The sequence below is a fragment of the Emys orbicularis genome, chromosome 22, assembly GCF_028017835.1.
Source record: "Emys orbicularis isolate rEmyOrb1 chromosome 22, rEmyOrb1.hap1, whole genome shotgun sequence".
Taxonomy (NCBI): Eukaryota; Metazoa; Chordata; order Testudines; family Emydidae; genus Emys; species Emys orbicularis.
Window position 1 is genome coordinate 9815103 of NC_088704.1, and position 13771 is coordinate 9828873.

The 13771-nt window shown below is 45.0% G+C and overlaps 1 protein-coding gene across 4 annotated transcripts in view; it reads right to left on the reverse strand.

Moving 5' to 3' along the window:
* KAZN (kazrin, periplakin interacting protein) overlaps positions 1 to 13771 on the reverse strand; it is a 747507-nt gene that overhangs the window by 161638 nt on the left and 572098 nt on the right. The window contains exon 6 of one of the 4 annotated variants that reach the window (XM_065421352.1): positions 2905 to 2921. The exons of the other annotated variants lie outside the window; for them this stretch is intronic. Within the exon in view, the coding sequence (XP_065277424.1) occupies positions 2905 to 2921 (17 nt within the window). The remainder of the gene's footprint in view (positions 1 to 2904; positions 2922 to 13771) is intronic. 4 annotated transcript variants of the gene reach the window in all.

Sequence of the window (13771 nt, forward strand, 5' to 3'; positions counted from 1 at the left end):
GTAAGGCTGCAAGTAATTAGCCAGAAGCAAACTATTCTACCTGCTACCCGACCACGAGTCAGATCTGCCATCACGACATATTTTTAGTCTGAAAACACCATATCCTGCCTTCCCTGAAAACAAACCAGTTCTTAGTGAAAGAGAGACAACAGCGTACACAACACTGCAGGTGCAGGCACGTATCACATACAGATACGCTGAAATGTTTGCTCAACTGCTGTCCTTGGAGTCTCATTGGCAAGTACTGTACTCGTATCCCCCTCCTCTGTTCCTACACCAAACGAGACAGGCAATGCACTAATAGGAGAAGGCAACGTAGCAATCAGGAAACTCACAGCGAGTCACGGTACCATTCACCTCCACAAGGGGGTGGCGTGTTAAAACAGGACCCACATCCCAGCAAGCCCTGGCGTCCTCAGGACTTGAGGGCGCCAGGCCCTTTGCAGGAGGCACTCAGCACTTTGCAGGATTGGGACCATATAGAGTGGATGAAACCGGATTGTGTGCATGTAGAAACGTGCTGCTTTGCTCTCCCAAATGCAGAGGTCCCAAACACTCACGCCCCTATCTGGGGGAAGTACTGCCCCCATCCACCTTTAATCTAGCTGGCCCAGGTACCAGTGCAGTGAAACCACAGAAGCACCAGCTTCCACACAGGCTATAAAAGCCTGCACAGAACCCTGGGAGCTTACTTGGGCGCTAGCCCATGTGGAAGCCTGTGGTGCCCTGGCTTCATTGCTACAGGTACTTGTACTAGCTAGATGAAAACTAGCTTGGATACGTCTACATGTGTTGCAATCACCCTCCCTCCCCCACCCCTCCCCCTCCACTGCAGGAGTGTTACAACATTGCAATGCAGCACCACACAGACACAAGTCGTCATTCCTTTGTCCTGCAGGTCAAAGGTAACGAGGTGGCATGCACCTAGACAGATCTCTGCCACCACAAGTGTGAGGAGCAACCCCTGCTAACAAACCATTCCCCCCGGTCTTGAACAGGTAGCTGCATCGGTGTCTGGCGTCAAACGTTCTGCAAAGCCACGTGAGAAACAGCATCTGCCACTCTTCAGTGCAATGAGCACGGCCAGTGCAAAACTTTTCACAATTTCCACCACCCTCCAAAAAGTCCTAAATTCCAATGCCATTGTTCCCAGCAGCGTACTGCCAATATTTTAAATCCTGGACACCTCGGTTCCCTTTATGCTCGGTATACTGGGATACAGGAGCTTGCTGAGCCTCATCTAAGGGCCATTAAAGTCAGTAGAAAGACTCACATTGACTTTGAATCACGCACATGCGTCAAAGAGTTAAAGAACTAGGAAATACATTAGTTTGTTTCTTCCTTCCATTTAAACAAAAACATTTGGGAAACCAACTGATACCAAGGGCAACTGGCTGGAAATATTTATGCTTTGTTCCTGAAAACTATATGGTGTTTACTGATAATGCAGTTACAAAGTTCAGCTTGTGGCATTTCAGATGGGGACAGGGTAAAGACCGTCTTAGAGGAGACGAGAAGGCCTCTGTGCCTGGCATTTGGTGCAATCTGGTCTGGAAGCAAAATGTTTGCCTTTACTAGAAGCAATTTTAAGAGCTCCGGAGATAGCAGGCTGGGGAGATCTGACATAGATAGAGTATCAGAGGGGTAGCCCAGTGTTTTTCAACCACTGTTCCGCGGCACACTAGTGTGCTGCGAGATGTTGCCTGGTGTGCCGTGGGAAAAAAATATTAAACCATGCTTGAATGTCGGAACTGGTTACTAAAATTTTTGAATCCCACCACTGATGTTAAGGACTATAAATAGCTCAGAATATCAGCTTTGTGTTCAGCCAAACAGGCCCAGGTTGCGCACTGAATAAAGTATTTTATAATTTTTCATATTTCTGTTTACTTACTATTTCATAATAAAGTAATTATAAAATACTTTATTTGTGTTTATTTGATTCCTATTCAAGAGAATTACTTTATATATAGTCAATATAGGCACAGAGTTAAATTTTTTAACATTTTCTAATGGTGGTGTGCCTCGTGATTTTTTTCATGAAACAAGTGTGCCTTTGCCCAAAAAAAGGTTGAAAAACACTGGGGTAGCCGTGTTAGTCTGAATCTGTAAAAAGCAACAGAGGGTCCTGTGGCACCTTTAAGTCACTACGCAAGAGGATAAATGGACACAAGTCAGATATCAGGAATGGCAATATACAAAAACCTGTAGGAGAACACTTTAACCTCCCTGGCCACACAATAGCAGATGTTAAGGTAGCCATCTTACAGCAAAAAAACTTCAGGACCAGACTCCAAAGAGAAACTGCTGAGCTCCAGTTCATTTGCAAATTTGACACCATCAGATCAGGATTAAACAAAGACTGTGAATGGCTATCCAACTACAGAAGCAGTTTCTCCTCCCTTGGTGTTCACACCTCTACTGCTAGCAGAGCACCTCACCCTCCCTGATTGAACTAACCTCGTTATCTCCACACTGATTTATACCTGCCTCTGGAAATTTCCATTACTTGCATCTGAAGAAGTGAGGTTCTTACCCATGAAAGCTTATGCTCCCAATACTTCTGTTAGTCTTAAAGGTGCCACAGGACCCTCTGTTGCTTTTGACATAGATAGAGGTGACTCCATCTGAGGCAGAGGAATTATGCTAACCTTCAATTTATTATTTGTACTGTGGTGGCTCCTACAGACCCTAACTGAAATCAGGGCCCCACTGTGGGAGGTGCCATACAAACAACTAGTGAGACAGTCACAAAGAGCTTATAGTCTTAAAGACAAGAGAGATGAAGCGGAAAGGAAAGGAAACAGAAGCAATTAAGGGAAAGTCTTGCTTCAGGTCATCCAAGTTCAGTGCCCAAGGCAGGAATAGAAGCCAGGTCACCTGACTCCCTGTCCAGTACCCTACTCACTAGACCATGCTGGCTTGGATTTGGTAGCAAAATTTTTAAGAGGGACTTGCTCCCAAGAGGCCTCTCCAGCACATCACTGCAGGGCCGCCCAGAGGATTCAGGGGGCCTGGGGCAAAGCAATTTTGGGGGCCCCTTCCATAAAAAAAAGTTGCAATACTATAAAATACTATATTCTTGTGGGGGCCCCTGCGGGACCCGGGGCAAATTGCCCCACTTGCCCCCCCCGGGCGGCCCTGCATCACTGCTTTGGGTCCTTCCTAATCCCACAAGGACCTTCTTCACATTTCATTTCTTTGTGCCTGATGGTACCCACCTCATCAACTACGCACTGATTGCCCAAAGCGTTGGGCATAACACACACAGCCTTTCTAGGTACAGTGGGGCCTCAGCTACCAGAAGACAAAGAGAGATGATACACTTCTTATAGCAGACAGGCCTGCCATTGTCTTCTCATCTGTTAAGGCAATTTTTATAAGCCACACATCTTTGGATTTTTAAAAAGAGTAATTACAATAGGAGATACAAAAGGAGAGATAAAAATAGGAGGCATACAACCATGGAAATGCACAGGGAATTCCTAAGGAAATATACAACATATATTATACTTCTCGAGATACATCTATGATGTCTGATAGAGATTTCCAGATTTCACTGAAAGAGTTGATGGTTCCTTTGATTTTGGACTTGTCTATATGGGGAAATTGACTGGACTAATTATTCTGCTATAACTATGCCGGTCAATTTCTCCATGTAGACAAGTCCTTTGGTTTTGTCGTCTTCCCCCCCGCCCCCCCATACCCCCATGAATTTTACAGATGAATCTATGAAACTGATTCTAATTAAACTGTGCAGTAAATGATCATTTCAAGGTATCTCACCAAATTGCAATGGCCTTTTTCGCTGGGTGTCAGTTATAAAGAACGCTGAAAGTGTATTTTTATTTTAAACCTGTGCAGCTGGACTGGGAAAGAAGATTTGATTTTAGGGTGACTACCAGTGATAATGGATCCCAGAGGTGCAGAGCATGATTAATTATTTGCATTACTGTAAAACCTAGAGGCACCGAGACAAGGCCTCCATTATGCTGGGTGATGTACGTACACACACACACAAAGTAAGAAACAATCCCTGCCCCAAAGAATTCACAGCCTAAGTAGACAAGACAGACAAAGGCGGGGAGAGGAAAGAAGCACAGGGAGGGGAAGTGATTTGCCCAAGGTCATACAGCAGGTCAGTGTCGGAGTCAGGGACAGAACTCCGGTTTCACGACTCCGAATCCAGTGCTGTATTCACCAGCCTAAACTCTCAGCGTTGGAGCCAAAAATCACGATCTATATTACAGTCACAAAATACGTGTAAAAAAAAAAAAATACTGAAATCTTTTGTATACCAGACAAAAATTATCCAGCTCAGCATCCATATTACCCATGCATTGTGGAGTCTTTGTTCTCGACTCTAAATATACTTTTTGTTCAAAAAGCAGTCTCTTTCCCACATTGTTCTGTTTCTGCTTACTCTCTCAATGCACCTTTCAGCACAGATTCGCTCGCACACATGCATGTGCTGCATATCAATCATCTTCTTGAGCCTCAATAAAGCTTTAGTTTCTAAAAATGTTGTAGGCCACCTGGTTTCATACAGAGAGTTTGAGACTAGAAACTATGCACAGTTCACTCGGGGCTGGGAAGAACCGAAGCTGTGGGTGGATGTAGACTTAAAAGAACATACAATAAAAAGGAGGGAAGTTCAAAAAAACTGGCACTAAAATTAGATTCTTATTTCCAAGCCAAAGTTTTTCCTTTCCCCACTCACTGGAAGCTGAAGGAGAAGGATATTTGCTCTTCAGAAAACCGCATGTAATGCCGATATACATATCTGTAATTATTACATTTTTTTTACATGCTTGAATCTCTTTGCATTCAAGGCTTGTTTGGAAATGCACTTGAGTGATTCTAAAAAAAAACCCCAAACCTCCCTTCTTTGTTTCTAGCAAGCATCTCAGGTCAGGAAGGGCACCAGTAATTCCACAGCAGCAGGTTTCTGGAGCTCAAGATGACAGTCAAGCAGCTGGTTTCTGGACGTTCCTGGCCCTGATTGCTGATGGAGAAGAGGAGAGGCTCCCAGATGGAGGTGGGTGGAATAGACACTAGGGGCTGTCACTCAGGGGGGGTGACAGCAAACTGGCATGCATCTGCAGCAATTCGTTAAAAGAGAGGAGACGGCAGGCCTGCCTTCGCCAGGGCAGCTGGAGAAATTGCAGCGGAGGAACTCATGGGGCGCACAGCCCAGATTCTTAACACCCTGAAGCATAACTTGGAGTGTTGTGTGTATTGCATGATCAAAACCAAAGAAGCCAGGCTTGGTGCTGAGACACGAGCCACAGAACTTTAAAGAGGGCCGCACCTTCCCTTGCACGGCGTTGCTCTGTGGCCACCACTGCAGGCGTGGTGAAGAGCTCTATGAAGATAGAAGGGGAAAATGTTAACCAACCAATATATTTTTGAGCCTTACGAAGTGGTTTAGTTAAAAGCTGGGGTGCAGGGTTGGGCTGGGTCCTCGATATCGCCACTTCCCCACGCCTAATTTATAAAGCACGTTCCATGGGTTTGGGGAGGAGGGTGTGTGAAAAAGTATCTGTGTCAGAGGTATCCTTATGGTCTTTTGAAAGGGCACCATCTTGTGGGTCCTGCAAGCAGCTGAGCGAAGGAGGCTAGAGACACTGAGACAGTTTAGAGTTTCTCTGAGGCAGACACTGAATCTAGTTTCATCCATTACATTGCTGATGTTAAATAAAAGCCTTCCGCTGAAACCTCAGACTCCGTGATTCTCAAGAATATTGTGTCCCAAAGCAACATCCCAGAAATGTTGTGAGGAGGGGATATTCCAAATCAGGATCCAAATTCTGCAGTTAGAGTTCATTTGCAAAACAGTTACGTTTCTAGCTTTTATCTAAAAGTTACAATTACTCTCTTCTCCCTCCCTACATACGCACTCTGACTCCAGCATGGTCAAAGCTCCAGTGTAGAGAATGAAGAGGCAGAAATCCTGGTGTCTGCCCCTTTTTTATTTGTTTCCAGCTTCTAAAACGAGCCGCTAGGTAAACAAATTGTTTTAAGAATAAGTTTTCCGTTAGTCCATCAGCTCTTGGAATGACTGCCACCGACTCGGCACAAGGAAATGTAACAGGGACAGAGGATGACAGAGTTGGCATTCAGTGTTACTGACAAGCAACATGGTGGCAAACACATCTTTGATCCCCAGCACCCAGCAACAGGTTTTCAGTGGACCCGTTTCACAGAAAGATCTATACAGTAACTCCTCACTTAATGTTCTCCCGGTTAACGTTGTTGCATTATGATGTCGCTGATCTATTAGGGAACATACTCCTTTAAAATTGTGCAATGTTCACTTATAACGTTGTTTTGCGGGTGGGGGCTTGGAACTAGGGTGGGCCGGCAGCCCCCCATTAGCTCCCCTCCACACACCCCGCTCGCCGGTGGGCCCCGAGGATCAGCGCCTTCCTCCTCTCCCCCATATGAGTTAGGGAATGGCAATGTAGCCCCCTAGGAGCCATCTGTGCCAGAGAGATATTTCTGGTACCTCCGGCTGTCAGTCAGCCTGGAAATACGACTGCAGGAAGGGCAGTCGGGAAGGGAAACTGCATAAAGAAGGGGGAGGGAGGAATGGATGTGACCTGATTTTTTTCAAAACTGAGTTCCTGGGTATGAGATGATCTGAGCAGGGAGATGGAGAATCTCTATGGGAGGAAGAGGAAGAAGAGATGAATGAGAAAGGAAAAGGAAACAGAATCCCACTGACAAGAAATGAGACCACAGACCTATTTTGGTGATGATAATCCTTATATGGCTCTCAGACACCACAGTGATGAACAAAGCCTGGACAGAAGATCAGATCTGTGGTCCATCTAGTCCAGTATCCTGTCTCTGGCAGTGGCCAGCACCAGCTGCTTCAGAGGAACTTACAAATAACCCCCCAAGAGTAGATGTGGCATAATCGGTCCCTCCATTAAGGTCTGATCCTAACCCCGAATAGTCAGAGATTGGCTTAAACCCTGAACCAGGAGGTTTTATATGCCTTCCAAGCTTTTTTTTTTTTTTTTTTTTTTTTTAAACATTAACTTTTATACCTCTGGATATACTTGCTAGCCATAGAAAGTTCCCTTCCCTGCTTGAATGTTGCTAAATTCTTGGCCTCAGTGACAGAGGTGGGTAGATAGATTGGATGGATGTGCCAGTCACCATTATTTACAATATGGAGAACAAGAGAAAAAATATGCCAGCAAAGACCCACTAAAGATTTAGTTGTCAATCTCTCTAAAGCAGTGGTTCTCAACCCGCAGGCCGCATGTGGCCCAGCTGTGTGCTAATTTTTTTTCCGAAATTTGCTGTTCTGGGCTGGCAGGGGGCGGGACTGGCTGAGGGGGAGACAGCGTCTTGCAGCCTGCGCCAGCACTCCTGCCAGCAGGGGGCTGATGAGTGCCGTAGTGGGTGGGAGAGTGGGTCTGTGGGTACGTTTTGGGGGGGGGGGGCGCGCTCTGGGCAGCGAGGGATTGGGGGGCACTAGGAACTAGGGGTTTGCCAGGGTTCTGCAGCACCCCCAGGTTTTAGGTAGGGCTCTGCTCCTGGCCCCCCTTTGCGGGTCCTTGTTGCTGGCCTACGCCAGATGCTCTGCTCCTGGCCCAGCGCTGGGAGTCCCAGCTGCCCGTCCATGCCCTGCACGGCGGCACTCAAATCCGGGTCCGGCTGCCGCCCGATCCTAGGGTCCAGCTGCCCAGCCCGTGCCCAGGGCTCTGCTCCTGGCCCCTCTCTGGGTGGGGGCGCTGGGCATAGGGGACTGTGGGCAGTTGGGATGGGGGGAGGGAGGGGCAGCGCTGTGGTTTTCAACCTGCGGCCTACAATGATAAATAGGTTGAGAACCACTGCTCTAAAACATCTTGAAAGGTAGTTTCACTTTGTACAGCACACATGCTGCTTTAGTACTTCAACTTTTGAAGGATATATACTGAGAAGGGGGGAGAGAAGAGAAGAGGGGGCACATTGGATTATTCTCCATCCCAAATGAGCAGCTGCTTCAGGAAGACAAAATGTTTTGCATACTTTAAATGTTTCCCTTACGAAAATTGGCAAAGACGGGCTCTGTAAATTATTTAGCAATAAAATCACTAACTAGGAACAGTCGAGCTTTGGACTGGGGATTTCATTAAAGTCCAAAGTGCTCTTTGAATTCCTAGCAAAACTACCATAAACAAGCGTCCAAGGGCGAAGTGACAGCTTGTGATATCCTGCCAATGCAATGTTACAGTTTCTCAGGGGTGTGAATTCAGCTCCTAAATTCCAGCATTTGGGATCATTCAAGAGAACACAAGTAGCAGTCATCCATATCCAAACATGCTGCAATCAAAGCTGTCATCTGGAAGTTGATCCCTGGGTATGGGCCACGGGGAAAACAACTTGTTTCTAGTGAATTTTCCCACACTACGGTTATGACAAATTTCCAGCAAAGAGGCTAGATACATTGAGAAGAACAAATTCAGTCACCAGCCATTTTGAAAATGCGCAAATGTATTTAAGGCCAAATATTTTAGGGCCAAACTTAGACCAGATAATATATTTTATAATGTCTTGGGTGAATTTAAGGCTTGACCCAACATCCAGTGAAGCCAGTGGAAGTTTCTCCCATTTACCTCAATAGGCATTGAGCTCTCATTAATAAGAGGGACTCTGAGCTGGTTTACACACAAACTTGCACCTATTTAATTAATTAAATTGGTTTCCTAAAAGTTGATTTGTTACCAAATTCAGTGGTTCTCCAACTTTTGTATGGTGACCCCTTTCACACAGCAAGCCTCTGAGTGCGATCCCCCCACCCATCCTTATAAATTAAAACCACATTTTTTTTATATTGAACACTATTATAATGCTGGAGGCAAAGGGAGGTTTGGGGGTGGAGGCTGACAACTCATGACCTCCATGTAATAACCTCGCGACCCCCTGGGGGGTCATGACCCCCCAGCTTGAGAACCCCTGAGCTAAATTGACTTCAGCCACTTTCATTCCGAAAGAAGTATCCACACACAGACAGCTAAAGCATCAGTCTGAATTCACACTTTTTAAATGTTAACACAAGCGTATGTGGAGACCATCCCATGTATGGTAGATCTGGCTAGAGTCAGCCAAATACAGGCAGGGGCTGTGTAAGTTTCTTCCCCAACAGCTCTGCTAGGGAACCTCCTCGCTGAACTGCAACAGACATTGTTATTCTGGTGTTTGTTCCCCTACCTGCTCCCTCCAACACCGAAAATCCTACAATCAGCTTTTCCATCACAAATAACCACCAACGATGGAAACGCAGTGGAGAAAATACCCTTAAAATACAGACCTTTTCCTCTGGTAACAACTATGATGCAATTTCTTTTATTTTTGCAACATCTGTTAATTATATGAGGTACTTAGGACAAGAGCTATTCTTAGTTATTCCTTGGAAAATGATAGATTAGAGCACGCAAAACAAACCCAGGAGAACCAGATCTCATTACTTCAGAAGCGGTTCTCCAAGCCACATATTATTTCTCCTGTACCACAGAGAAATATTTCTCCAAACTTTGGCATTTCTGTGGCAGACCCCGAGGGTGTTCAGTTGGGGAAAATAGCTTTCATTCCCAGCTAAAATTAGCGATGGGCTCTATGACAACACATTGCCCTTTTAAGAGGCAGAAAAGCTGGGGAAAAGGTATAAAATAAGAGTTACCAGAGTGAAGTCAATCTGGGCCAGTGTTTGGTGAAGGAAAGACCTGAGGTCACTTGTAAGCCAAGGAATCCAGGCTTGGAGGTACCTATGGGTTTTGCCTGCTTTTTGTTTCTTTTTCTCTCTCTTTTGTATGTGCTTCTTTCCCTCATCGTTTGATTTGGCCCTGTATCCCGGGGGGCCTGACTCTCCACCCCTGCCTGACTCTCCACCCCATTACATCAGTTTTATGTGGGCGAAACATCATTGAAGTTAGCGTGCTACACCAGCTTAAAATTGGGGTAATGGAGGGGAGACTCAGGCTTCTTGATCTCCATAATTCCTAGGCTGTGGGACCAAGATGGCCTTGTGCCTCAGCTGCTGTATTTAAACGTAGGACCCCAAAACTGCAGAGTTAGGTGCGATTCACTTGGGGGAGGCACTGATTCAAAGTGATCAAGATCGCTTGATAAACTGTGCACAAGCAAACAGTATGTATTTTAATACAGTTAAATGTACATCTTTACATCTAGAACATAAGAACGGCCATACTGGGTCAGACCAATGGTCCATCTTGCCCGGTATCCTGTTTTCTGACAGTGGCCAATGCCAGGTGCCCCAGAGGGAATGAACAGAGCAGGTAATCATCAAGTGATTCATCCCCTGTCGTCCACTCCCAGCTTCTGGCAAACAGGCTAGGGACACCATCCCTGCCCGTCCTGGCTAATAGCCATTGAGGGACCTATCCTCCATGAATTTATCTAGTTCTTTTTTGAACCCTGTTATAGTCTTGGCTTTCACAACTCTGGCAAAGAGTTCCACAGATTGACGGTGTAACAAAGAACGTAGGCCACACTTACAGAATGGGGGGTTCTATACCGGGAAGCAGAGACTCTGACAAATATTTGGGATAATCAGCTGAACAAGAACTCCCAGTGCAATGCTGTGGCCAAAAGAGCGACTATGATCCTTGGATGCACACACAGGGGAATCTCGAGTAGGAGTAGAAAGGTTATTTTACCTCTGCATTTGGTGCTGGTGCATTACTGTGTCCAGTTCTGGTGTCCAGAATTTATGAAGGATGTTGATAAATTGGAGAGGATTCAGAGAAGATCCATAAGAATGATTAAAGGATTAGTAAACATGCCTTATCATGATAGACTCAAAGAGCTCAATCTATTTATCTTAACAAAGAGAAGGGTAAGGTTGACTTAACTACAATCTATATCAGGGATCGGCAACCTTTGGCACGCGGCTCGTAAGGGTAAGCACCCTGGCGGGCCGGGCCCGTTTGTTTACCTGCCATGTCTGCAGGTCCGGCCAATCGCGGCTCCCACTGGCTGCGGTTCACTGCTCCAGGCCAATGGGAGCTGCAGGAAGCGGCGCGGGCCAAGGGATGTGCTGGCCGCCGCTTCCGGCAGCCCCCATTGGCCTGAAGCGGCGAAACGCAGCCAGCGGGAGCCGCAATCGGCCGAACCTGCGGACGCGGCAGGTAAACAAACCGGCCCGGCCCTGGTGCTTACCCTGGTGAGCCGTGTGCTAAAGGTTGCCGATCCCTGATCTATATGTACCTACACTGGGAACCAATATTTAATAATGGGCTCTTTAATCTAGCAGAGAAAAGTATAACACTATCCAATGGCTGGTAGCTGAAGCTAGACACATTCAGAATAGAAATAAGGTGTCGATTTCTGACAATGAGAGTAATTAACCAGTAGAATAATTGACCAAGGGTCATGGTGGATTCTCCATCGTTGGCACTTTTAAAATTAAGATTGGGTGTTTTTCTAAAAGATCTGCTTTAGGAATTATTCTGGGGAAGTTCTATTACCTGTGTTATGCAGGAGGGCAGTCTTGATGATCCTAATGGTTCTCTCTGGCCAAGAACCCCTGATATATACAAGCCCCGAGTGTATGGAGAGGTTAGTTTTCCCCTCTGTTTAATGCTCCTTTTGTATTTCAATAAAAATCTACGTTAACATGCTCTAGCCTCCGTCAGTGCTTCTTTCCTCACTAAAAACATTTTCACTTACTACAGATCAGTCAGTGCTGTCAGGCAGGCCATGGACAGAATAAATTGAGCTTTTAATAAATCACAGTTGGGCAAGGATTCATTGATCAAAATTATACAAACTGTTAAATGGTTTCAGTTATTTTTCCAAAGCATTTTTCTATTTCACTTACCAGAAACAATACACATCTGTAATTGGTTTCCAACAAGTTCCCACTGCATTATAACTGTAATCACAGGCTAACAGATCATACAGAGCAGCGTGATTTTATTTGCATGAAGCACATTATAAGAATAACTAGGCTTTAGAAAGAGGGATTTTCCCCTTTAAAATCGGTGAAGTTAAGGAGTGCTCCCAAACCAAATTGAGAAGATCACTTATGCCTATATTTCCCTGTTTATCCTTATGCACATGGCCTAGGAACCCAAAATTAGGCTCCTAAATCTCTATTTAGGCACTTAAATTACCGGATTTTTAAAAAAGTGCTGAGCATCCAACAGCTGCCAGTGATCTCCATGGGAGATGCTGGGAGCTTGGGACTTTTCAAAAGCAAGCCAATTGTTTAGAAGCCTAAATTTAAGCTCTTTTTTGGGGGAGGAGTGGGGGGAAAATCTTTTGCCAAGAAACCTGTTATTAGACTGTGTCTTCTAATAGCGTCAATGCAGGCAGTTGGACAATTATACACACACTTCCACTTTTCCCTTCTATTCCCAAATGGTCCCATTTGACTATATGATTGACTATCCCTGAGTGTCTACAACAAAATCTGAGCTTCTCCCAAAACAGCAAAAAGTTTACTTGCTCCACAAAAGTGAAGAAAGATTTTCAACAAGCATTGCTAACATTTCCTTCTGGTATCAGAGGGGTAGCCGTGTTAGTCTGAATCTGTAAAAAGCAACAGAGGGTCCTGTGGCACCTTTAAGACTAACAGAAGTATTGGGAGCATAAGCTTTCGTGGGTAAGAACCTCACTTCTTCAGATGCAAGTAACAGGACCCTCATTTCCTTCTGGGCAGACCACCTCACCCCTTTGAGATGGGAACCCCTGCTCAGCGTCATGCAGCTTCTCTCCCCTACATTCCACGACAACCTCATTTTAAAACAGGAAGTGACTGGACTTTTGACACCTGCAGTGATGCTATTCAAGAAGGTGGTGAGCATTAACTTAGGGTAAAATCAACGCTGAAACCTCAGGCTGCAGCTGGTTACAAAACTGAGTGAGCTGCGGTTCACACTTGTAATTAATAAGATTCCTCTTCACACTTTCCAATAAACCAGTGTGGGACGATTCCAATGTGAGCAGTAGGGTTAAAAATGCTTTATTCTGCGTTCTTTTCTTTCAGTTGGATCTTCTTCCCTGTGAACTGCAGCACATAGGGAAACTGAGTGGAGTAATTATTCTGGAATAAAGTGTCAGCACAGGGGAGTTATACCGGCATAGCTACAGTGGAATAATTATTCTGCTAGCACTATGCTAGTCAATTTCCCCAAGTAGACAAGCCCCTAGTTTCATGGCAGTTCATGCTTCAGCTCTTGAAAACGTCACCAATAGATAGCTATGGAATTAATGCATATAAAAGATTTCTAGACCAAGTGATGAAGGCTACAATTAACTTTGAAATAATTAACAGCTAACTATATTTCGGTTTACATAATTAAATTTACACGGCATTATGAGAAGGATTCCAGATATTTTATGCTCCAAGATCTGATTGGTGATTATAGATTTATCTATGTAAATAATGGAATAGTTTTTTTAAAGGTTTGAATAAAAAAGGGCATTTAGGGATGAAGTCTCAGAAATCTTGAGCCTTTGCAATCCCATTCCTTTCTACGAAAGCACACAAAAAATTAATCACCTACCCACTCTTTATGAACTGTGGATGTGCCCCAAAGCCCACTGAAGCCAACGGAAACCTTTTTATTGACTTCAGTTGGCCTTGGATCTGGTCCCATTTGAATTTACATTTAAAGGAATCTGTGTAACCCATTTGATATGGCTTCTGGGTGTATTTTTCTCTGTGCACTTATTTTAAAAAGTGTATTAAACACATACATGAGCAATTCCCTTTCACAAAACCCGTGCTTGGGAAATAAGTGTCCTAGAA